General features: G+C 40.7%; 1 protein-coding gene and 1 long non-coding RNA gene across 3 annotated transcripts in view; both read left to right on the top strand.

The window, feature by feature from the left end:
* Window positions 1–1,077: 1,077 nt before the first annotated feature.
* The window catches only part of DOK7 (docking protein 7), a 70,379-nt gene continuing 44,759 nt past the window's right edge, over window positions 1,078–26,697 (top strand). Inside the window, exons 1-5 of one of the 2 annotated variants that reach the window (XM_085309627.1) lie at window positions 1,078–1,249; window positions 1,391–1,436; window positions 4,217–4,447; window positions 8,165–8,365; window positions 21,939–22,058. In XM_085309627.1, coding sequence (XP_085165753.1) covers window positions 1,196–1,249; window positions 1,391–1,436; window positions 4,217–4,447; window positions 8,165–8,365; window positions 21,939–22,058 — 652 coding nt within the window. In that variant the 5' untranslated portion in view covers window positions 1,078–1,195. Of the gene's footprint in view, window positions 1,437–4,216; window positions 4,448–8,164; window positions 8,366–21,938; window positions 22,059–26,697 lie in introns of both variants that reach the window. The other variant, XM_085309625.1, reaches the window with a different exon arrangement.
* Window positions 14,372–15,441, top strand: LOC146593242 (uncharacterized). The gene is made up of 2 exons (XR_014896432.1): window positions 14,372–14,414; window positions 15,011–15,441. It is a non-coding gene; the product is annotated as an uncharacterized LOC146593242 (long non-coding RNA).

Here is a 26,697-nt window from a genome sequence, read left to right as displayed (position 1 = left end):
CTGTGCAGCATTCCCCAYGGTAATTTTGCCCCCAGTTTTCCCTCTATTTAAGTGCTTATTACTTGGGTTGGCATGAAAATTCAACATAAATTTTCTAGCAAAATTTTGTCTGATAGGAATTTTCCTAACATTTCTCTAGAAAATGAAGTAGAATGCAAAACCGGTTGAATAAACATACCCCAAATTCATTATGAACTGCACTTAAAGATGGTTTTATTAAATTATATGCTATTGCATGCAAACTGACCAATTAAGAGAAAAGAAATAAAGGCAAACATCTAAAAAAACCCCTTCTATTATAGCACTGAAAGAAAAATGTGCTGTGGTGTTGTTTTAAAAAAAGCTGAAGAAGTAATTACCATCAAATAAGATGCAGCAGGAGTATTTTTAGAATAATGGACTCTAATTAGGCCATTGCTCATTGAAATAAATCTGAGGACACCATTAGCACATCTTATTCTATTAATTGTAGCAGCTCCGGGTGCCATTCAAGTGGGCTGTTATTTTGTGATAGTTGCATTGCAAAGAAGAAAAAAAAAGAAGGGTATTTTTATCTGGGGTAGCGAGCTGGATGTCTTCTGGCAGCCGAGGGGAGCGGTAATCACGCTTTTTGGGAGAGGAACGGGGAGTTAGGGCAAAGCCACGTGTTTAGCCGCGCGGGCAATGGGGTGTCTCGCCCGCCGCCCCGCGCTGCTGGAGGGCGGCGGGCTCCGKTCCGGGCTTTCGTGCCGACCCTGGGCCGAGCCGGGGCGCAGGGCTCCCTCAGCGGTCAGCTGCAAACCCCGGAGCCGGATCGCCGCGGGGGGCCGGAGGGGGCCGGCCTGGGGTCGCTCCCGCAGGCGCGCCGTGGTGGCGGCCGTCGCGGGGCTGCCGCGCGTTGGCTGTCGCGGCTTGTGCTACCCAACTCGGAGCAAAACAAATAATCATAATAAAAAAAAACCGACAGTAAAATACCATAATAAAACTCGGAGAGTTTCCTGGGACCACCTACCCCCTCCGCGGCAGCCGGCCCGGCCCCTGGCCGGTGGGGCGGGGGGCGCCGGGGAGGGGAGGGCCGCGCCGCGCCGCCCTGGCCGTGCGCCCGCCTCGCTGCCTGTGCGGGGACCTAATAAAGCTATTTTGAAAGTGACCCCTCAGCCAGAGCGCGGGGAGGGAGTAACGGGCCGGGCGCAGCTGTCCGGAATCATGACTGAAGATGACGGATTCCGTGGTGGTGGAGGGTCATGTCAAGTTGAGAGATGGAAAAAAGGTTCCGGCTGCCGGCGCGGCTCCGCTGCGGGCCGGGGGTCCCCGGCCGGCGCCCCCGTCGCGAGGGGCCGCCGCGGGAGGGGAGAGGGAGCCCGGCCCGGCCCGGCCCTGGCTAACGCTGTCCTTTTGCCTCTCGTTGCAGTGGAAGAGTAGGTGGCTGGTGCTGCGCAAGCCGTCCCCGGTGGCAGGTAAGGGCGGCGGGGGGGKGGGGGGGGCAGGGCGTCCCTTCCCGGGCTGTCCCCACTCTCCTCCTCCGCCCGGCGAGGGGGAGACGCAGTTCGGGGCCCCAGAGGAAAAAGAGCCACGAGCCGAGTTTACACAAACCCCCTTCGAGGTTAGGTGTCGCAGGAGGGGAGAGCGCCCCGGCCCCTTAGCGGGGTTTTCCTCTAGCCATCGCTGCTCTTGCCTCCTTTTTGTTTAAAAAAAAGAAAAAAAAAAGGAAAAAAAAAAGGCGAGGGGAGGGAAATTACGGGCTTGGTTAGCAACGGGCCAGGAGGCCAAAAATAGAGGCTATTGAAGGAGCCCCGAAGTGTAATGAACGCGAAGGCGAGGAGGGAGCGCAAGCGAAGCTCCAGGGCTTCATGTTTCCTCTGCTCTCTCTCTCAGCTCGTGGCCGCCTGGCTGGCGGCCGTTAACGGCTCCTGCCCCAGGGCTTTGCCGCCGGCACCGTGCGACTGCGCCACCCCCCGCCGTGGTAGCCTGCCCCCCACCCCCGGGCCCCAAAATGGCGGGGGGCTCCCCCCGGGCCCCAAAATGGCGGGGGGCTGCCGGGCCTGTGGGAGGGGGAGGCTGCTCTTTACCCCGAGCCAAGTCTGGGGGTGGCTTCCCAGGCAGTTTATACACCATAAATCCCTGCAGCCCCCGGTAACGCTGCAGCTGGCAGGAGGTTTTTCTTGCAGTGATGAAACCCGTGCGCTGGTGCCTGGTTATAGTGTTTGTGCATCAGGCTGTGAGCGGACTGCCACAGTGCTGCCAGCGACTGTAAATTCAGGCCTTCAGGATGAAGGTTTTAGTAGCTTCAAAYAGTCTGGGCGTTCTGACCAGATATGAAGTAAAACAGTTTAAAAAGCAATGTGCCAAGGCATAATTATTCCTTTTTTGTTCCCACTTAAAATGTCAGTTCAGGTTTTTTTGATTTTTTTTTTCCCAGAACGGCTGTAAAAAGTTGACATCTTAAGCTCAGTGGTTACTTTGAATCAGTGTTTTGACAGGAAACACTTCAATTTAAAAATAAAATGGCATTTTGAATTAGAAACTTCATTTTCATGTTTTTGAAGGGAAACTTGAAGATGTTATTCAGAGCCAATGTTTTACTATCGGAGAGGGGAAAAATGGGTTTCAAGAAATCCATCTATTTCTAAAGGGGAAAATATTTTGCCTGTAAAGTATGTATTTCCAGGCCTAAGTGTTACCTGCATTTACAAAATATGAATCTACATTGGCTCAGAATTGATATGAAATCATTTCTAGATTTTTGCTGGTTGACTTAATTTTTTTAAAAAATAATTGAACCTCAGATCCAGCTCCTTGTTACTTAGGTTACTACATTTACCTTGTTAGCACCTTAAATACTTATTTTAACTTATATCTTGACTGAATTTTTTTGATCTTCCCTTCCTGAATGGGCATCTGTTGGTCCTAGTGTTAATATTTAGCCGTGTGAGTATGAGTCTGGAAGATAGGGGAACTTTTTTTTTGAAAATCTACTGACTGATAATATAGCTTATTTCTCAAAGATGCTATTTTTATTTAGCCACTTAAATTAGCCATGTTAGCTGAACTCCCCCAGTGTTTTGCTCTGCAAACCTTAGTTTTTATTTCTTCAGACRCACAGCTGTATTGTAGAATCCTTAAATATCATAGCTGCAGCTGTTCCTGCTAACAGGTGCAAGAAAACAATTGGGTATGCATGCAGAATTTTGCTTTAGTTAACAGGCAGTTCAATCCTTCAGTCATTTTTCACCTCTTTGGAGCTTTGCCAGCCCTTTTCATAGCAGAAGTGCCTTGCTAAGACTCAGAACAACCCCCCCTGCCCCCAACGCCCCCAACATCTCATAAAATGGAGCACAGGGGGCTTTCTCAGTTGCAGTGTGGATATTAGCTTAAGCTATGGATATTAAAACTTCACTATTTACATTTTGATTTCAGTTTGAATTGAGTGCTGTATGATAGGAAGGTAACCTGGAGGAAGATGCTCTTGTTATCAAATGCAAAAGGTGGAGGAGTGCTCTTTTTAAAAATTTTTAAAACTTTTCTTATCCTTTGGGTTTGATCATGAAATGTACTTTACCCATGTGACCATGACATTCAGATTACTTTTTTCCACTGCATAGTTACTGGGCAATAAACACCTCCAGGAAGAAGTTAAAAACAAATGGTGACACAAGCAAATATTTAAAAAACAGTAAGTGCAGCACATAATGGTTATTTAGCAATAGCTACTGTGTAACATTTAACTAGGAAACATGAGCTGACACTAACAATCTCTCTGGCAGTGTAGTCTGCTCACCATTTAGTAGTTGAGTAATCTGTGAACTACTGTAAGAATTTCATTTGTGGTTCAATATGTTCTAATGGAAGATGACAATAGTCTCTAAGCTTCAGTGTTTGTAATGTGAACAGCTAGTATAGTGTAACTCCTAATGTTCAGAATTAATTAGTTCCCTTCCAGAGGCAGAAGGCTACCTGAAAACTGCAGTATTTTTGAAAAGTAGAATAATTGGGAAGAGGTTTTTACTCACCTTCTTGTTCTAAGCCTGCAGGTTACACTTGAAAAATGCCTCCAGTATTGATTCCCTGCACATGAGGACTACAAATTACTGACTGGGGGAGGAAGCTGAGTTCTTACATTGACTTGATCAGACTGACCCTCCAATTGTCAAAAGCAGCCTTATTTTGAGTCAGAGTGCTGAGAACTGTGTTGTGTTCTGTTCTGCCTCATCCTCTCTGACAGTTTTGCTTCTTTTAGATTGTTTGCTCATGCTAGTATACAAGGATAAATCTGAACGAGCAAAAGGGCATAAGGAGAGGAGCAGCGTGACCTTAGAAGACATCTGTGGCTTGGATCCTGGGCTCTCCTATGAAGGCTTGAATCACACACTTGCAATCATCTGTCTCTCTCAAGTTGTGATGCTGGGATTTGAGAACAAGGAAACAATGTATGCTTGGGATGTACGAATCCGCTACAGTTTGGGGGAAGGTAACCTTCGTCTTACCGTATTCTGTTTTATTCTTGGGATAAAAACAAAGAAAAGCAGAGCTAAAATGCAAACAACAAAGTACAGTTAAGGAAGAGATTGTCACTCATTTATTAATGAAGAGTCTGTGCTTTACATCTTAAAGCAAGCATCTCTCACGATTTTTTTTTGAGGATATTACTGCTCAGAACTGCTGGCTAACTGTGAGAGCTTTCAACTTAGTTCTTGATTTGGGCACTGAAAGCTTTCAGTGATCCAAATTCCACTTCCGTCCCTGAAATTTACTTGAGTTTTTGATGACAGGATTTAAAAGGAGCCTGATTTAAGAGAAGTAGAGTCCTAAATAGAACTTGATTGGTTAAGTTCTGGTTTTACAAACAGCCTACCAGCCTAGAAGGTGTTCTCTTCGATAAAATATGTTACTGCTAGTGTCGTCTTTCAGGATGGGTCATCTGATAATAAGGAGTGTCATCAGACACAACTTTTGTACCTAACTTCACTCTTATGCATTCCCCCCCCCCCTTTTTTTCCCGGTTAGCAGCTCTAAAATATGCAGTGGTGAATAAGAAATGGTAAACTGCTAATCCAGAGCAACTGTCCTTTAGGTTTATTTAGTGATGACTAGGGAAAGAGTTTAGATGTATGGGAGGTGCACATTAACTGTCTTAAATGATGGCTTGCTACAGCATTTGACAAAGGATATATAACAACAGAGTTGTTCCATGGCTCCAGTGTGAGCGTAGAAAGATGGCCTTGGAATTTTACACAAATGTTATATAGCTACTGTGCTCATATCTAGGCAGCAATATCAGAATAGAGGCATATTGAGGTACCACTTGGAGCTGTCAGATATGGACTGTTGCACAAGGAGAAGGGCTGGAGTGGGTCCCTGAATAGTACAGACATATATATCTGGAGTACATGGTGCACTTTGAAAATGTAGCTATATTGTGTTCTGCCTCTATTAGTTAAATATGATGCTAAATTTGGGATCTCTGTACAGTGTAAACTTGTACTAACATGCTGTAGGTGACCCTGCTTGAGCAGGGGCGTTGGACTAGGTGATCTCCAGAGGTGCCTTCCAACCTTACCGATTCTATGATTCTAAAAGAGCTGGAGGAGAGTGTGCAGTTGATAGAGTAGGTCTGTTTTTTGTGATCTTGCCCTTGTGCAGTTCTGGGATGGAAAGAGTTTTTGAGCTAATCTGGATGTGAGGATGATGGGGGTGATAGTGATGGAAAAGCAGAGGGAAGGAGAGTTATTAAAGAAAGCTTTGAAAGAGGTAAAGATAGAGATCAGTCTATTTGATGAAGCTATAGTTCCAGATGCAGCATTGGAGTAGAGACAGAGGGTGACAGTATGCGTGGAGGTGAAGAAATGAAGAAGTTGGGGCACAAGTATAATTGGTTGAATTGACAATAATTTTTAGAACATGTTGATTTCAGTAAAGCTCTAGAGAATGAGGATAAACCAGAGCATAGAAAACTTGGTCAGGATTTTGTCTTTCGTTGCAGACTTAGTTGAGTGTAGAAGTCAAACTGAAGGGAATTTAGTTACAGTAAACGGAATGGAATGGAGGCTTTTATAGGGAGAGAGGCTGGTGACTTCTTTTTCTTAAAGGCTAACAAGGATATGTTCTTTGTCCTGGGACAAAGGTGATCGGGTGCTGAAAACAGATTGTGGAGAGACGACGTCAGAGTCTGAGAAGTGAATTTAAAAAGGTATTGGGAAAAGAGGATCTAGACAGGAAAGAGGAAGTTTTTACTGAATTTTGTCAGTGAAAGTCTGGCCAGGCAGGGACAAAGAGGTGGAGAAGACAATGACATGCGTGCCAGTGAATTGAGGGTTATAAGCATGGAATGCTAATGTGGAATGGAGTTGATGCTGTTTTTGAGCAAGGATCACAGAAGTGAGTGAGGTACAAGTCAGGCATGAAAAAGAGTGCTTGAGCCCACAGCTGATGCTGAGGAAGCTGGGAGACAGGTCAGTGAATAGCTCTAAAGAGGAAAAGGTTAGCCAGAGGAAATGAGGAACTTAATACCTTTTCTTCATGCGTGCATTCACCTAAGCAGCTGTGGTGTATGTGGCGTGTTTTTTTTTTTTTTTTTTTTTTTAACAGGCTAAGTAGATGACTGTGGAGCATTATTTGACTTCTCATGAAAGCATATGACAAAATATTTACATCCAGACCTGATTTTTTTTCTCTACTTTAGAATTGATCAGATATGGGCTTTCTGTTTCACTGCAGTGCTCTAGAACCTGAGCTGCAGCTCCTTGTTTCTGGCAGCCATTGTAGCTTGCAACAGGTTGCGTCATTTATGTGATCTTCATGCTTCTGTTCCTATCATTTCATTACTTAGCACAGTAACTCTGAAGTTAACTGCTCAGATGCGTCTGAATAGTATTGAAGATTCCTTATTGAACATTACTTATTCAGATGGTTCTAAAGTCTTTTTCATAGTTTATGGGTAAACAGCACGTGTWGCATAGTTGTGTGTCCAGAAGGGGACATCATGTGACTCTTGATTTGCYCCCTAGCAGAACTAGTGTCAAAGCTGTAAGTAGAGCTGTGGTTAGATCTATCTCAGGCTCCTTATACATTTCTCTTGAATGACTTTGTGGCTAATTCTGCTGGAGCCTCAGGGAACTTAACAAATGAATGTCATAGATGAGGAATTGACTTACTGCTAGTTGGTAACTAAGACTAAAGATAGTATTTAGATGAGAAGGATGATTCAGACCTTGTTGAAATTCATGATGCTTGAAGGAACAWGAGGAATGCAAAGGTGGTTGTAAGAAATGAGACTACTTGAAGGTTACCCTGTAGATTTCATAGGTAGGAAGCTGTTTGTATGATCTTTTAATGGATAATCAAAAAGCTAAATTTATGCACTTGATTAAATGCCTCACTGAAAACCTTTGACTGGAAATGTAGCAGTTGTCACACTTTTCCACATCAGGATAGACTTTTTGTCTAACCATAAGGCAAAACCTTAGGGGAGTGATGGAGGTCAAGACAATTGTTTGAAATTTGGGGGCTTGCTCGCTTAAATTATTCCCCTGAAACACTCGAAGATTTGAGCCTTTGAAGAGTTCCCTTTGGTTTATTTTTCTCCTCTGGAGAAGGAAAAGGGAGATACCCTAAAACAGCTAATGTTTTAGGTAAGGATGCTTGCAATATGGGGGTTATCAGAGTTGGGATTTGAAGTTGAATTTTTTAAGGTCAAATGAGAGGTGTTTTTCCCACTCTTCCTGAAGTTTGGATTGTGAAATACAAAGAGTTAATAAACATTCTTAGATGTCAGYTACCTGTGAATCATTTAATTTCCTTGTCACTTTAAATGTCTGGGTATCTACAATCACCAACTCTCAAAAGATTCACAAAGGTAAGAAAACATAATTTCCCCAATTTTACTTCTAGAGAAGGTAGTGTGTGGAAAGGAGTGAAGCAATTTAATAAAGGTTACAAATGAGTCAGTGACAGAGCACTGGTTAGAACTTGTCTTTTTCTTTCAGCCTTGCTTTCTGGGCACTTTGGATACTGTTAAATGTGCCTGTGAGTTGTATGGGCTTCACCTAAAATCTCGATGGTGGAGCCTAGTGATGCGGACGTGAACTGGTCTTCATACTGCAGTTGGCCAAAATGACTTAAGTTACAGAAGTCATGGTACCTTGCTTCTGTTCTCCATAGTAACTTTTTTTCCTTCCTTATCCAATAGTTCATAGGTTTCAAGTTTTTGTAGCACCTGGCACTAAACTAGAGAGCGGGCCTGCTACCCTGCATTTCTGCAACGACATTTTCGTCCTTGTAAAAGACCTTCCCCCTACTGTCATGGGGCAGTGGAAGCTCTCAGATCTGCGTCGATATGGAGCTGTCCCAAATGGATTCATCTTTGAAGGGGGTACCAGGTGTGGCTACTGTAAGTACAATTGGAAACCATCTTCTAAAAGTTATTTTAAACCTTTTGCAGAAATGTAAATRCTGGTTTTGTCAATGTTAAGTTTTGAGAAACAATTGTATAGTTTTCAGTCATACAAGCAGCCTTGTGATATTGGAAAGTATGTTCTACTGAGTAGACTTCTGCAAGCTTGAACTCTGATRTTCAGTAAAGACATGATTGTGTGGAGTCCTGACTGAACGTTGCCATGTGGCTCTCCAGAAGATATTTAGTCAAGTCTTGCTACTGGACGTGGAACAAGAAAAAGATARTGAAATTTTATGGCCTGAGTCATGCAAGAGATGAGGCAAAATGTTTTAATATTCCAATGGTGAAATTATGGTTAACTTTGTTACAGAAGGAGAATTATATGGAGGCTTTGAGGTTACAGGCAGAATCAAAGCTGTTCTGTAAACGCTGGTCCAAATCCAGTAGAGGACTTGAGACTCCCAGAAGTTGAGAGCTTCTGCTTCTTGCATTCCCCATTAGTGTCTTTGCCACTCTGTGGAAGCGTAAGATTCATTGGCTCAAAAGGAAAAAGCAAGCTGAAGCATGCTTCTGTAGCCTAGTAGCTATATACCCCTTTAGATGGGGAGGAACCTGTGGTTCTAGTATCTTGTTTTGAAACTTCTTACGTCCTCATGTGAGCAAGATGCAAAAGCTGAAAAAGAAGGCAGAAGGTTAATGCAACTGGTCATAATATATACATGAGCAACTTAATTTTGATCTGGAAAAGTCTTTTTCAAGTATCTGGAATCATGAAGAAGCATAATAACTGAATGATTCTACTGTTCTGGTTTGTAGAATGAATAGTTGGAGTGATCAGTTTGATACTTGCCTGTTTTTTCAGAATAATGCCCACAAAGATTTCAGTCTCAGAAGCAGAGTTTGGATCCACTCCATATTGGTGATCTGTGATTGCAAATGGATATGCAGATCACCAATTCAGATGTGAAGCTGTTTGACTTGTGTATTGAAATGTGAAAATAATCAATTTCTTCAATTGCCAGAATAAAAAGTAAAAGGCTTTTCAGTTGATTCCCAGTTCCTTGGGACTTCTGGCAAAATTTGGGAAGGAAGGGGGGAAAAAAGAAGACATCACTATAGAAAATGAGTCAAAATATTTATTTGTTTTGTCTATTGAAAAAGGACAGAGCTGAGTTACAAAGATGACAAGTATTGATTGTACTCTGTTTTACCTTAAAATTCCCAGTTCAGGACATTTGTTGGTTATGTGAAAAATTCTGGTACAAATTTTTCTGTGGCTGTTCTGGAGATTGTAGTTAAAGTGTGGTCTCCAGCTTCTGAAGGAGTAGATCATAGGTGTAGCCTGGGAGGAGATGAATCTGTTTTCTTTTAAGGTTGTTTTGCCTCACTTCAATATTAAGTGGTGCAGGAACTGGAACCCAAGTGTTTTGTTTCCTGGTGCTATGTCTAGACCTTGAGTTAACTAAACAATTACAAAGTTCAAGAAGAATTCATCATCAGCATCACTTTTTTCTTTTCTCTCTCTTTTTTTTTCCTCCCTCTCTGGTGGATGATGCAGTTTGCACCATCAACACCTGCAGGTTTGGTTTGGGCAGGCTATCTTCCATGCAGATAAAGCAGTTGTTCATTTCTGCGTCTGTGTGCAAACATCTGTTTAAATACAGACTAGACTTCTGCTTGTCCTAAGTGTGTGCACTTCTGTGCAGATGTAATTTGGGTCCGAAGTATACCCCAGAAAACTTACATTCTGAATAAACACCTCTGGAAGGATTGTGTGTGTGTTTCTGGGCAGTTTATATAGAGTATCAATTTCTGAGCTAATGAAATCTTAAATTATMTAAAAATTTAGAACTTGTATTTAAAAAAAGTGTAGGGAATTGAAATAGAAATGCTAGCTGCCTTCAAGTTTAGCAATGGTTAGTTGGATTGATAACTGTTTTAATCTATGTAAACATGTAATTCATCAAATGAGAGACTATAAAGCTTAACTATTTGAATAATTAGTTTTCCTGAGGCTGTCTAGGAAAACAGAATGTCTGTGATTAATTTTTAAATTGGGTAGAAGGTACAACAGCGCTGTGATATGTTGGCATCAWTTTTTCCTATTACTCTTCAAGACAGTGCCTACAGGGAAGAGCTTATCTTCTTACCAGTAAGGGCTTTAAGTAATGACTTGAATTTGGAGTACATAGCTGATTGCAAACGGAGTGTCTGTGGATCACAAGCATTTGTTTTATGCAGACTTTAATGAAAGTGTGGAAGGAGACAACATATTATTCTGAGCAGTATCCAAAAAGACTAGCAGAAAATAATAATGGCTGTTAGGATTTTGTTCCTCTGAAAAAGAAACAATTGGGTGTTTTTCTTTCATGCCTCTTGCAGAGGGACTGTTTAACGCTGACTAACAAAGCATTTGCAACACACTTTCTGAAGAGTCTGTTTCTTATGTGTGTTACCCTTTCTGAGAGGGACACTGTGACAGGGYATGCAGAGGAGATATTTAGGACTACTTAGTGTATATGACTTCTWTGGTAAGGGGATGAATGGGTATGATTCCAATTTCAGCTTTCATTCTTGAAAGGATAAAAGTAAGGGATAATTGCAAATCAAAATGAAATGCACTGTCTTGTTTATCACCCGTTCTGTGTGAAGGATCTTTCTATAGTGGCAGCCTCGACCAAGGTAGTTGGAAAATGCAGAGTTCACCACTAGAGTGGGGTACTTCGCAGGTTCATTTGTGAAGTTTGTCTTGCAGCTAGCCAGTAATTTTCTACTGTGGTGTTTACTGCTGTAGTCAAACCACCTCAATGTGTAACATGGCTGCAAGGAGATGCACAGGATGAGGCTGGCTTTCTAAGCCCAGTGCTGTTGGGGAAAAAAGTAGCTCTAGTATTTAATGCAAGATTTTTTTTCTCTAGAAATATTTCTCAAGGAGGTAGAGACCACTAATATTCTTTTTAAAAGCTACACAGGTTAGAGCCCTGCAAATTAGCAAAAACGATAGTCTGCAGGAGGTAAGTTGCAGCAAATTCCAAGCCAGTCTCCTCCCTACTAGATTCTTGTCTGTAGTTTCCTAGGAGGCTCTGTAGAGGCTTGCTTTGAGTCACGTTCCTTAGCTGTATGGCTTACCCAAACCTTTCATTTACCGTTTTGTATTTGCTGCCTGAGGATTGCCTGTGTCCAGATACCTGAGTATAGCACCTGTAGTCATTCATTTGAGGTGACCTAACTTCTGAGTATTCATCAACAAGGCACTTGGACATAGAGGTAGAGAACAAAGGTGCTGTAAAATCTAGCTGACATATTTGGTCCTGAGTTACCATGTTTAAGCAAACATTCCATCTGTTCTCTTTCTTATCTTTTCCCTTTCTTTGATTTTATAATGAAATGGATCTGTGGTGTTGAATATGTACTGCTTATTCATGATCTGTATTTATGATTGGAATGAAATGTAGTACTTGTGTTTATCACCCTACAGTTGTATGCATTGCTCATGCAATGATGGATATTATCCTGAATAAAACCAGACTAGTAATGTGAATTGTTTCTATATGATATCAAAAATGTTCAATAGCCTGTATGTGAATATGGACCACCTCAGCTTGTGTGTTTCGAGTGCAGTGTTTAGGGAATAACAATTTCAGTCTGTTTTTATTGCATTTGGGCAGTGAATGCTAACACACATTGCAACATTAATAATATGTTAGGAACTTTCATTTACTGTTAGTTGACCTGAAAGAATAATTATTCTTTAATACACAGAATATTGCCAATTCACACTAATTATTGGACTTTGAAAGCTAGCAAGTAAATGAACAAAAATATTGATCTAGAACAACTTTTTTTTCAGTTAATTTTTGCATAGTTGTGTGATAATACAAATGAGCATGGTAGCTTATTTTCAAAGATTAATGGTACTTTAGTAGAGGGAATTTGCTACAGCAGCTCTTTTGTGTTATTAAAGCATTGATGTGTGCTATCTGTTAGGCAGTGTTGTAGAATTCTAATTACTGTACAATAGATACTTAGTAAGTAGCTAGTGTTTTAGAATGAGATCAGAGAAGAACTTCCAGTTTGGATGTCAAAATCTAAAAATCATAGAATCATTGAGGTTGAAAGGGAGATTGCCTAGTCCAATCCTACTGCCTAGTCCAACCYTACTGCTCAGGCAGTGTCAACTAGAGCAGGTTGCCCAGGGCTGTGGTTTGACTATATCCAAGAATGAAGACTCCACAAGCTCTCTATGTGACCTGTTCCAGTGTTTTACCACKCTCTCACTAAAAGAAGCTTCTTTTYTTATGTTTAAATGAAATTTCTTCTATTTCAACTTGTAGCTGCTGCCTCATGTCCTATTATTGGATACCACTAAAAAGAATCTGGCTCCTTTACTCCTTCCCATCAGATATTTATATACATTGATAAGATTCTCTCCTGTGCCTTCCTCTTTTCCATGCTGAACAATCCCAGCTGCTCCAAGTCCTTTATCAACTTTGTGGCCCTTTGCTGGACTYGTTGCAGTATGTCCATGTCTCTCTCATATTGTGGAGGCCAGTACTGGACACAGCACTCCAGGTGTGCTACATAGTGCTGGGTTAGAGGGGATGGACCACCTCCCTGGACCTGCTGGCAACACTCTTCTTAATGCAGCCTAGGATGATGCTGTTGGGGCTGCCTTTGCTGCAAGGAAGCACTGTTGGCTTGTGTTCAACTTGTTATCCGCCAGAACCCCCAAGTCCTTTTTTGTAAAGTAGCTTTCCAGCCAGTCAGCCCCCAGCCTGTACTGGTGCTTGGTGTTACTTGTCTTCAGGTGCAGGACTTTACGCTTCTCTTTGTTGAACTTCATGAGATTCCTTTTTCCCCATTTTCTAGCCACTGAATGGCAGCCCAAACATCTGGTGTATCAGCAGCTCCTTCCAGTTTTGTCATCTGCAAACTTGCTGAGGGTGTTGTGTCCCATTACTTAGGTCATTAATGAAGGTGTATTGGCCGCTGGTGTACAATACATTGGCCTCCAGCTGGACTTCATRCTACTGATTGCAACCCTTTCAGCCTGACTGTTCAGCCATTTTTTCAGTCTACCTCGCTGTTCACTTAGCTAATCTGTACTTTATCAGTTTGTCAGTGAGGATGTTATGGGAGAGAGTGTTGAAAGTCTTTCTAAAGTCAAGACAACATCCACAGTTAATYGTATCATCAAAAGCTATCAAGCTGTTAGGCTTGATTTCCTTTTTGTAAATCTGTGCTGACTACTGCCAGTTGCATTCTTGTCCTTGATGTGTTTGGAAATGATTTCTGGAATTACTCGTTTCATTGCCTTCCCAGGGGCCCTTCCCCCCCCCCCCCCCCCCCAAAATCCTGAGGTCAGTCCCTGTGACCTTTCTTGAAATAATGGAGAAAGGCACCTCATCACCTGTAGTTTCATCCCATTGGCCCCCATGGATGCATAGATATCCAATTTGTTTAAAGGATCTCTAACCTGATCCTCTTCCACTGAGGGTAAGTCTTTCTCCAGAACTTTCCCAGTGGTCTCAGGGGGCCTGCATTTATTGAAGGTGAATTGACGTCTTCTTCACCTTTGTCTTTACTAGTAAGATTCAAGTACTAATTTTTTCATGTTCTTTGTCACCAGGTCCCTGCCCCGTTCAGCAGCAGGCGAACATTTTTCCTTGTTTTCCTTTTGCTGATATACTTGTAGAAGACTTGTTGCCCTTTGCATGCCTTGCCAGATTTAATTCCAGGTGAGCTTTGGCTTTCCTGCTGTCATCCCTGCATGCTTGGACAGTGTGCCTATAATTCTCTTGGCTCGTGTGGCCATCCTGCCTTTTGTACACCTCATTTCTATGTCTGAGTTTTGTCAGAAGCTGTGTGGGCCTTCTGCCACTTTTGTCTTTCTTGAATTTGGAGGAAGTGATCCTCCAAAATCAAACAGCTCTGCTGGATACTTTTCTCTTCCAAGCTTCTTCCAAGCAGGTCCCTGAACAGGCCAAATTCTGCTCCTGCAAACTGATTCTTGGAAGTGGGAGTTGATGTTCTAGGTCCCTAGGTAAGCAGTAAAAAAGAGAAAAAGGGGGGGGGGAAGGGGGAGAGAGAGAAGAAGGGGAGATGGGAAAAAAGACTTTTTTTTAACTGAAATTGCATAACTGGAGAGGGCACTCTCTCTCTCTAAAACATCACTAGAAAAYGTGAAGTGACAGTGCTGCTGTGCTATGTGTCTTTTCTGGTTACTGTACTTCCACAGAGAGTAGGAAACCTGAGTTTGAGGCCTGCTTCAGCCTGCAGAGCTTCAGGTGTCTTCCCCCCTCCTCCCCCCCCCCCCACTGAAGAGTGGTTGATGCCTAGAGAAAGAACAGCTCAACATGAGTGGAAGGCCTGGAATCTGCCTTGTTGTGTAACCAAGATTGCAAATGTCAGTGGGATTAGAAGAGAAAAATGGAGCGTAACTATAGCCTTGTGATTAGGAGCCCAGCTGTGGCTACAGACCCTAGATTCTGGTTGCTTGTTCCCATGCTTAAATGCTTAGTTGTATAAGAAAACTTGGAAATAATGGGAAATATAAGCATCTCCATTTATGGTTCTTAGTTGTAACTTGTTTGGATTTGAGCACGTTAAGTGCTGTTATATCTTATCTCCATGTTGCAGAAAACCTAAATGATTCATTTCACAGATCAAGGTGCCAACTGTCAAAAGAACTTCGGGGTATAAAATGTAGATGGATGATACAAATGTGAATGGTGAGGAATTTGCTGCTGGAGCATGAAGCACCAGAATTATTTATGCTATATGAAAATTCAAAATTTCTAGAAGCTTGCTATAACTTCTGGATTTTGCTTTTAACTGGTGGAATATTCTGTGTGTGCCTGGTCCTCATGCTAGCGTAAATTGGGAGTGTTCCCCAGGAATATAATTGTCAAAATGAAACTGATGTAAAAAGGAACAAATGTGATGCTTTGTCTTCCAAAGAGAACTTATCTGATTCCAGGAAGATTTTGCTGCATTTCTTGATATATCACTAATTAAAATGTTCTTTGAATCTGTAGTGAGACACGCACAAATAAAGTATCTGTTTCTGAGTGACTGTCAATTATTTTTGAAGGGCTAACATACTTTTGAGTATGATGTTTCTTTTTAAAGGATTAAAGAGTCATGAGAACAAAGTGTGTCTTAGGCATAGAATGTAGTCTTGAGTTTTAAATATCCTTTTATATCTATGTTCTTTTTACATTTTTTGACCTAAATCTATGCTTTTATCCTAGATTATTATTGGGCCAGCTTTGTCCTTTAGCATACTGTTTTCTGTCTTCCTGATGTTTACTTCCTAAAGTATTTATAGAGCATTTATATATCCAGTCTTTCTCTCTTGTTAGGTTAAATAAGCTCAACTCTTTTGATTTTTTGCGTGTAAGATATGGGAGCCTCTCAGTAGCTCTCCTTTGTACCTGCTTTTAGTGTGAGTTCRTCTTTGGTTACAGGCAACCAGAGCTTTGGAAAAATATTTTGGGAGAGTTCCACTGTAGTCTTGTCAACTGTCTTAGCACTTTCTTCAGAAATGTCTATCTTGATACATAGGATAGCTGAGAATGTTTAATTGCCATGGAAGGATGTTTTTGCATCTTTGCATCTTGTCCTCTGAATGCCTTCCTTAAAAGGGAAGAACARCATGTTCATTTTGGTGCAAAAGAGCCTGCTGTGGCTAGAAGTTCTTTGCATGCTGAGTTGAAGTTATAGGACCTTTTTTTATAGGAGYGATGCCCTTAACTGAGCACTTGCACACATCTGTAACCATAACGATATTTAAGTATGTGCAGAGTCTTAGTATTTGACTAAGTACTGCCCCTAGAAGAAAATCCTTTTGTAAATGGAACCTAAATGGAAATGTAACTCTAGTTATTCTTAGCAGGAAAGTGTTGATAAAGGGAGAGAATGTTTTTCTTCAGGTATCTGACCCCCCCCCATTCTTCTGTAGCTCTTCAGCAGTAGAACGTATAGTGTTGAGGAAAAGATGATTTGTTATTACAGCAATTGTTTTATTTCTTAAACAAAAGCACTTTCCAGTACCATGTCATATGAATGTTATATAGTATTATGCTGTGTCTATTAATATTGCTTTCCTATAGGTTAAACTATCCCTTTGTTGTCATTCTTACTGCAAAGTTCTGAATGTGGAGGAATAGTGAATTTAAAGATTTATTGATTAAATATCACCATAATAAACTCCTTACTAGGAAGAACTGATGATCTGGTGGTGTAGATTACTCTTCTTTGCCATTTCCCCCTCTGTAAAAAAGAAACCTTGAAACTCCAAACAGGAACAGATTTCAGTGTTGGATATTGCTGTGGTAAAACTGAAATCTAAAAAAATCCCAAATCTTTCTTACCATTCTGTTCCTTGCTTCCTCACAAAATTTTTTTGTAAGTGTAATGTACTTAATTAAGGTTTTGAATTAATTGCTGAGTGGATTCTTTTTTTCCACCTCTGAAGACTTTGGTGCTCTATCCAGATAGAGAGAAACCATCTGAGATAATATGGAGATTTCAAACATTTAATCTGGGTGTGTTTCAAGATAGATAACACCAGATTATTTTTAAATGGGGAGAAAAGCATTTACAAATTGAATTTCTCTTGCTCTTGATATTGCAATTACTGCATTGTTCTGTGAGACATTAGAAAATCCTTTCTTCTGTTTATAGCAGCTGCAGATAAGTTCATCTCTGGGGCAAAATTCTCTCTCTCTCCCATGCCCCTGGCCTCTCTGCAGTGGAAGCTCAGTATTATATACCATTTACCAAAAAAAGTGTGGGGCGATAGAGAAGTTTGCTTAGAGGAATAGATTGAGGGGAAAAAAATGCAGCCTTTTGTTTGCCTAGTTCCAGGGCGTAGTTTGAAGTTGCCTTATGTTTCTCACCAGTGTCTCCTAACTCCCAGAGGAGAGAGACTTGTAGGGCCCCTGGCTGCCCTGTTTCAAAGAAAAAGTGGTGCTGCTGCTGTTGGCTGCAGGATGAACAGGTGTATTTCTGTGACCTCTTTGATATTTTGGTAAAAATGACCTTCCTTCCTTCCTTCCTTTACTCTAGAGACTTCTGCAACTGGCTCTTAAAAATCATTCAGAAATAGTGGAATTGGCTATGGACCTACTGGAAAGGCCAAAAGAGAAGAGCCGTATAACAAATGGAAATGTTTAATGGGAATTTTCTCAAAAGTTAAAAGCAGTAGAGCTGGTTGACCTGGAGAAACATCTGGAATTTCTTGATAAGAGGTCAGTAGAGTCATAGTGGTGGAAGGGCATGGTGACTGCCATGAACTGAACTGCCATGATTGGTGTCTGGCCTGTAGCTAAGAGACTTCAGCTCCAGCATTATCTGGCAAGTACTAAAAGTAATAATTTGTAGTGAATGATTGGCTCTTCCTCCCTGGTTTCACAGATTGTGCAGCGATGAAAGAAATTTTTGATACTGTGAATTCTCCTGATGTGATTGCCCAGAGGTTTGCTTTTTTTTTAATATGATGAATTAAAGTAAAACATTAAGCAGGGTTTAATAATACTTGGAAGTTTTGTGAAATTGGCAACTTCCCTTTAACATTTAGGGGACTGTACAATGCTTCATTGCTAAATGCCTCTGAGGACTGGCTTAGTGTTTCAGCCTTGTACAAGTGGTTGCAGGCTGCTTTTCACAAAGTCTCTTACCCCACGGAGAGAGAATGAGGAAACTCTTCAGTCTAGTAAACAGCTGCATGGTATTACAGTGATGCATACCACATATTCCTCAGCTTCCAAATGCTTATGCACCAAATCTGTTTAAACACATGACTGAGATGTATAATTTCTAGTAAATAATTTTTTAACTTACTGTTTTTTTAAAAAAAGCACAGCATGGAAAAAAAGTAATTGCTGTTTTTTATGTGTATGTTTAAAACTTACCTTTGGTTAAACACCAGCTATTCATTCATAGAATCAGTAAGGTTGGAAGGGACCTCTGGAGATCACCTAGTCCAACCTCCCTGCTCAGTAGGGTCACCTAGAGCATGTTAGACAGGGTTACATCCAGGCAGGCCTTGAGTATCTCCAGAGAAGGAGACTCCACAACCTCTCTGGGCAACCTGTTCCAGTGCTCCGTCACTTTCACAGGAAAGAAATTCSCCCTCACGGTCAGGCGGAACTTCCTGTGCTTCAATTTCTGCCCATTGCCTCTTGTCCTGTCACATGGGACAACTGAAAAGAGTTTGGCCCTGTCACCTTGACACCCTCCCTTCAGGTACTCGTACACATTGATAAGATCCCTCAGGCTTCTCTTCCCCAGGCTGAAGAGGCCCAGCTCTCGCAGCCGTTCCTCCTAGGGCAGATGCTCCAGGCCTCGGATCATCTTTGTAGCCCTCTGCTGGACTCTGTCCAGTAGCTCCMTGTCTCTCTTGTCCTGGGGAGCCCAGAACTGGACACAGTACTCGAGAGGAGGCCTCCCCAGGGCTGAGTAGAGGGGCAGGATCACCTCCCTCAACCTACTGGCAACACTCTTCCTAATGCACCCCAGGAGACCATTGGCTTTCTTGGCCACAAGGGCACATTGCTGGCTCATGGTCAACCTGTCATCCACCAGCACTYCCAGGTCCTTCTCTGCAGAGCTGCTCTCCAGCGGGTCAGCCCCCAGCTTGTACTGGTGCCTAGGGTTATTTTTCCCTAGCTGCAGGACCCTGCACTTGCCCTTGTTGAACCTCAAGAGGTTCCTCTCTGCCCAGCTCTCCAGCCTGTCCAGGTCTCTCTGAATGGCAGCACAGCCCTCGGGTGTGTSAGCCACTCCTCCCAGCTTGGTATCATCATCAAACTTGCTGAGGAGGCACTCTGTCTCTTCATCCAGGTCATTGGTTTGCAAGAACCCCCAACTTTCTTTTCAATCTAGTTCTATTTAGCAAAAGAGGAAAGAAAATATTTCCTGTGAGAGTTGATTATATGAATAACAGACTCAGAAATGATATGTATGTATTAAATTAGTATCCATGTGCAAATGGGCATACATTATTTGCACTAGTTATATAAAGACTGCCATGCTTGTTTTGGGGATTTCCAAATGTGTAATAGTACTTTACAGAAATCATCTTTTCTGTTAATCAGCCACGTGACATGGAAATGAATTTTTGCATGTTTACTGTTTTTGGTTCTGTTAAAGGCACAGGGTTGTAGAGGCTCTTGAGTTTTAAGTAGTAATTTTCTTAATATTGTTAATAAAAGAAAGAAGTATTCCAAGTATACTTCAGCAATCTTCTTTTCTTAAATGACAACGTGATGTGTAGGATTTTGCAAAGTTATCAAACCACATAATCCATCACTGTATTTGAGTAATAAATGTCCTCTKTTACATTGTCTCCATATCCTGCTCGCTTTTGGTGCGTGGAATCGGCATGTTGTGTGTCCAGAGCCCAGCAAACCCCTGTGCTGCCCTGCTCCCTCAGGCATCTTTTGGCATCCTCCCTTCTGGCATCAGTATGATTCATGGGGGAAGAGTCTTAAGTTTAGGCAAACTGATTTCCTAGTCTCACTCTAGTCAGTGCAGAAAGCAGCTCAAAGCAATAGCTAAATCTTGAATCATTTCTGAATACACAATTTGCACCCAGCTTCTTCTACTGCAGCTTTATGACTCGTAGTCATCTTTTGGGGAGGGGAAATGGGAGGTTAGAGGACAAGACTGAATGAGTCACAACTGGAACCTCTGATAACGTGCTAGTACCTGTCAGGCTGCATAATCAGTGTTGTAATCTCCTAAGTGGTCTCTAATAGTAAAGGTAGTGCAAGTGTATGTGCGGTGAGAAAATATGGGACAAACTTGCTTTAAAAAAGTAGAAAAACAACATCAGAGAAATGCAGAGGAAAATAGGCTTAACTTTGGGTTACTTTTCCTGTGCTTGTGTACATCAGTCTTCTGAGTTCTTTGAATATAGTGTTAATATTTGTGTATCCTGAGTCTTGAGTAATGTGTTTGAGACCTTTTACCCTAGAACTGATTGGCAAGCTAACCTTTAATATAGATATAACTTGTATCAACAAGTCAATTCTAACGCCAGTAGAATTTATAGCAGTTCCCCAAATAAAATTAAGTATACCAGGAGCGCAATTTTTCTTTCTTTGRCTAGAGAGGTCTTGACCTGTGAGCTTTGAAGCAGAAGAAATGTGGTGGAGCAGGAAATCAAGTTAYGAAGATACTGCTAGGAGCATTGTATTGAATGGATATAAGTAGAGCACAGGCAGAGACTTAGGTGTGACATAAACTGAGAATGACATAAGACTGTGGATCAAACTTGTTCTTTCTTGGATGGTTAATTTACTGCTTGCAAGCTGAATCAAATTTACTGAAATAGTTCATTTGGTTTGTGGTCTGCTGCTTGCCATCTCCTTTCTCTGCATCCCRTAGTCCCTTGTCAGGCGATCAAAAGCATATCCATTGCTTAAGTGAAATAATATCCTAATTCACGTGGCTGGACTTTTGTCTGGAATGTGATGGGAATTGCGGGCATTTTGGTCAAGTTCAGCTCTGCTGCTGTAGGTAAAAATGTTGGAAATATACATCTAACTCAGAAGAGATTAGAAAGACACGTAGAGGTCAAACTCATGCCCAGATTAGGGGCCCAAGTCCTAAGGAGAGTAATGTGCAAAACTTTACCTTAGTCTTAAGATTGAGTTATTCTGGTTTTCTAGTGTGTGTGGCTCTGGTGAACTAGCAGCACTTCTTAGATGTGTGTACACAAGTTAAATTTCTATTTCTATCTGATTATTATTATTTTCTGAAGTCACTTGTTGGGGGAGAGGAGAATTTTTGCTTGAGAGATTAAGGTCATTAAAAAGACCAGCTGTCTTTTTTTCTTGATGTGAGTTGCATTTGGACTCATAACTTTCAAATAAAATGTTCTATGCAGCATTTTCAGTCTTGTGTGTTGTCCATGTAGCTACGCAGCTCAGAACTTGTTTGTTTGTTTAGTGATTCTCATTCTAATTTGGTAAGGACTATTCTTAATTAATGGAAAGCAAAATATCAGTATAGAGCAAAGGGTGAAGATCTGATGACAGCATGTGGAGTCACGTTATGATCTGTTAATAATAGGCATATATGAGCTGTCTTGGTAAGTTGAAAATGGGTGAAATGGCTACTAATTTGTAATGTAATTCAACAATATAACAAAAACCTGATACATTGTGACATAAAAGGCTGCTCTTCATTAACATTGGGTAGAAGTAGAATTAACCTGGTTCATATTGATGAATATACTTTCAGAATCCCTAACATTTGCATAGCTAAGATTTGATCTACAAAGTTTCAGGTGTAACTAAGAATAAAAGACCCAGGCCCATGGCTTGTATTTTGGCATTGTTCTAATTGCCTAGGTCTCATAAAATTGTTGTAAATGATTAGGTAGCTGTTGAATTTATGTGTATTTTGATGATGTAATGTGTGCTGACCTGAAATTTTTATTTTTTTTCTCTGTAGAACTTGTTGCAATTTGCGTTCTTTGGATTGGGATATTATAACTAAATAGATTTTTTATGTCTTGAGGTAAAAAACATTTTTGTGCTGTGCTTTCTTGCAGGGGCTGGTGTGTTTTTCATTTCTTGCGCTGAAGGAGAGCAGATCAGCTTTCTGTTCGACTGCATTGTCCGCGGCATCTCCCCGACGAAAGGCCCTTTTGGTTTACGTCCAGTCCTACCAGGTTAATATAGGAAGTATAAAGTAACCATGCAAAGCAGCAACTTGCCATGTCCAGCACTTATTGCACTGATTGTAATAACAGCTTGCAGACACAAAGGGCGTAGAAAGTGCAGTAGTTTTTATTCTGAAACGTCACAGTATGAATTTACCAGTTGAATGTACCCAGTTTCCACTGCTGCTCTGGCTCATTCATATTTCTGATGATACTGCTAACTTTAGCTTTCTGTTATTTAACAGTACTAAAATACAGTTATTTGAATTGAGATGAACTCTAACATTTAGTATTGAACTTGCACAGTTCAATTTGGATCCATGTCTGAATTACTATTTTGGTAGTTGAGCTGAACCTGGAAAAGCTGAAACCTGGAAAACTAACTTCTGGGGCATTTTGAATTCATCCCAAAGTTCTGCCAACCTTAGAAAACTTTTGTCAGGCCTCTGGATCACATTACAGTTTTGCAGCTTGAGCTTTTTTTCTGGTATGTGAGGATCAAATTTCTTGTCCTATTTCATGGTAAATGCTGCATGCACTGTAATGTTCAGAGAGGAAATTAGATGGAATCATAGTAAGCCCTGTTGCTGTTTGACTTTAGCAGATGAAGAAATATAATATCGAGTTGGAATGACTGTGCCAAACAGGGCAAGAGTGAAAAATGAGATTGCAGAAAAATACCTGTGAAGTGGCTGTGGGAAGGGAATAGGCTGTAAGAATGGTGAAGGATGACACAGGATTTGTAGAAAATGTTAAGAGTTTAAGTGTTAGGCAAATGATTGAGTTTGACAGAGTTTTATCACTGTTAAAAGCATGAGGTAAATCAATTGTGGGAAGAAAATACGAAGGAAGAGATTAGATCTGGATGTGAAATTTGTGGAAATGAATTCAGGTTAGTTAAATCAAGACAAATGCATTACATACAAGGCTCACTTTGTCTCTTCTTTACCATAGCTGTAACACTGAAGTGAGTAAAACAACCAAGAAGCACAGTGGGCAATATAACCTCATTCTGTTTATATGATGATGTGTGCTTGCAATACTGGTACTTAAAGTTTGCCAGTGCAAGCATATTCTTTTACTTTCCTAGAATTATATTATGCATGTATAACCCCAAATYTTCCATTTAACAAAAATGTATATCCAGAAAAACTATGTTCCCAAATTACCAAATAAGATGCTCTATATTACTGATGTGTATTATTCTGTTATCTTTGTAAAATGATTGCTTGGGTTTGGGGGTTTTTCCTTTTTCTTTCTTTCTTTTTTTTATGGCATATTCTCTCAGTCATAGACTTTAAAAAGTCTTAAAGTCTTTTTTTTTTTTTTTTTTTTTTAGGAGATTTTAGAGGTAAATTTACTTTTGCATGATACAGTTACCAGTTCAGCCCTTGTGTTTGTGCGTTATTATATATAGCCACATACCACATTCCTTTCCTTCCTTCAAGAAGTCTGACCTCGTTGAGTGCATGAAGCAGATGGGGGAGTATCCTGGGGGTTGATTGGTGATTTGTAGTGAGGGAGGCCCTCTTTTCTGGGGTCTGTCTTGCTTGTCTCATCTGCTTCATGGACCTGCCATTAAAATGAGATGAAGATGCACTTAGCCACTAGGTATCACTTTGTTTCCCTGGGCAGGAGCAGTGGCATCCATTCCGTGTTCAGTAGGGGAATGTGCTGTGGTTTTTGCAGGCTCCTCTGGGGCCACTTTTCCAGATGCTTTGAGCCCCATAACTTGTATTTTCATGTATCTCTGTCCTTATCTCTCCCAGTTTCCTGTCACCCCTTGTGTACATGCCCCTTCATACAACCTTTATTTTTTATTCTTCCCAGACATTTGTTTATTATCACATTCAGAAGTTTGCATGGACTTGTTTAATGCACATAAACGTGTTCAACACTGGTGATTCATCCATAGACTGATTTTCCTTATCAACTATGCCATTACACAGAATGTATTGTATTACTTGAAAAGATCAAATCTCTACCAGCTGCATACTGTATCTGGCAAGCGTATTGGAATTCACTCGGTCTGTTGAAAGTGATATGTTAAATAGTTTAATCATCTGCATGCCTTAGCTAACTAGACCAAAACTTCCATAGGATTCTATCCAGAAACATATAGTACATGTTACTGGTATTTACTGTAGAGTGCTACACAGCCTTAACTGTGCTTTATGTATGCAGTGTTCTGATTTTATGTAATTTAATTTACTCAGAAACTTTCACAGGAAGCAGCTTTCTCTCCAGTTTGCTTTTTTGGACTTCTTGCTTTTGGCAGTACCACTCCAACTACTTAAAGCATGAAATATATTTGAATAACTCTTAAGTATTTTCAAGAAAGGATAACACACAAAAGCCATCTTTAAAGGGAAGAGAAATTAATGTGATGAAAAGAGGTTAGATGGACAGTGTTCTTGGACACCAATAGTCACAGAATAAATATAATCTAGCAAAGTAATGCAGTCAATATTTGGTTGTCTATCTTTGGAAAAAGGATAATGAATAAAGCGAGTGGCTCCTTTATGTACAAACAACTCACTTAACCTTATACTAAATGGAGCCCTGAAATACTTAAATTTTAGGATGGAATTTATAGGAAGTGATAGAGACAGGATTGAAGAGAGAGACTGGAAAATGACCGGTTCTTTTGTTTGTACTTGCCATAGTGATTCTTTAGATACACATTCACATTTAAATTCAATTTATTCTTTTTTAAAACATTCCATTTCCAGAAGGCACTTGTAAACTGCGTGTGCAAGGGAAAATTGCTCAAGTACGATATTCACATCTCCACTTCAGGAATATAGTTTTGAAAAATGTAGCTTATTTCTTTGAAAACTTGGTTTTCTTTATATATAAATATTTTTATTTATTTATTTATTTATTTTATGTTAATTTCCTGTATTTTGTCATCTGTAAAATATATAATGAAAGTACTGTGCAGTGAAACCTTTGTACTTGACTGACCATTGCAAAGTATCAAAATCTGTTCTGATCTTATTGCTGACCTTATTTTGAGCAGGACGTTAGAGTGGGGACCACWTGAGGTCCTTTCTAACCTGAACTCTTTTGTATGGAAGTTACTATCATATGAATGTGAATTTTCTCACAATAAAAATAATCTCACATATATTTATCCCCCCAAAAATGTAAAATGAACAGAAGGTTAGAAGGTTATTACAGTTTACTGCTGTGTGGTGATTATTTTTGGAGCCCTTTAATGACGACGGCTGTRTCTGTAGGGTTGGTTCCCCTCCCCTCCCCCCTCCTAGGAGAAGGTATTTAGAAAGTAGACCAGAGAAATTTATATTCTTGTCTTGGCAGAAGTCTAGCTATTGACAGGATAATGAGTCACTGATTGCATGATTTGTAACCCATACTGAATTTGCATGCATATTATTTGAGAATTCTTTTTCTTCAGATGTGCGTTACACTCTTTCTGTTCACTTCTAAGATTCCTCTTGAATTCCAAACACGACCAGGGCAAAGGCCTAGCAGCCTATCAGTGATATCTTTTGTTGCATGGGCAGATCAGTACTCTACAAATCTGACTAAGGCTAAGGACAAAATAAAGAATCTGGTCCTGCAAGCTGGAGAGACCCCAAGTGCAATGTTGATAGTCTTGATGCTCTCTTTTAATTTTGGAAGCTTTTCCAGGCTGCTCTGTGACTGACTGGAGAGTGTGCAGTGCTGCTTGCTGAGGATTTATCTGATGCTCTCTTTTTTGTCGAAGCTTGATGCACCTTTGATCATTGCAAGACAGCTCTGTGGCTGCCTTCTGCAGTATCTGTACCAAGTGGATCCTCCTCAGACTTTTACATCTTTTCATTCCTCCAGACATCTTACAAGATGTGGAGATGTTAGCATGAAGGTGAGGGTCCAGGTCTGATTTACAAATGTACCTACAGTTACAAAGGAAGAAAGGACAGATGTTCAGCCTAACTTATTGACTTTAACAGAGTAATTAAATGATGCTGCATTTTAAAGAGGCATATAATTTKAGAGTATCTTGGGTAGCTGTTGACTTGACTTAACTTGATACGATACATTCTTGTTGACAGGTGCTTGCCAAACAACCYTGGAGCTTTGAATCACTGTGAAACTTTATTCGTATATTACCAAAGAATTCAAAATCTCCCACGATGAGCAGCTGATGTGGCTCTAATGAATATCCACCAATGTAATATAAAAATAAAATCTCCATCAGAGACACTTTTAGTCCAGCCAAATTTTATGTAATCCTTCAGTTTTGCCCCAAAGCAATATTTAAGGAGGTTTCAATGACTATCTTGYAAAAATGACTTTTTTTTCTTAGCAAGGGATCCATTTCTTGTTTTGTTTCTACAGTTTTGGGAAAGATAAARCGCTGCTTTGATTGAAGGGCCTCAGTGAGTCTGATTACCTAGGTACCATGGGACTAAACCACATCACAGTAGTAGAGTTTGGGAAATGAAGGTAACAGTTGTGCTTACAGATGCAGGAGCTACTGTAGGATATTGTGTTGGCAGGAGCTGTCCCAACTTCCTTGGACAGCTGTCTCAGTACTGGTCATGCTACTGTTGTCCTGCTGAGCTAGTAAGATGGCGGATTTTTACGTATTTGTTTAGAGGCTTTGTGTTGTACGTGTACAAAGTGTAGGATGATGCTG

Source organism: Rhea americana, unplaced genomic scaffold (genome assembly GCF_003343005.1).
Source record: "Rhea americana isolate MKP2758 unplaced genomic scaffold, rheAme1 scaffold_30, whole genome shotgun sequence".
Lineage (NCBI taxonomy): Eukaryota > Metazoa > Chordata > Aves > Rheiformes > Rheidae > Rhea > Rhea americana.
This window is presented reverse-complemented; position numbering and strand designations above follow the sequence as displayed.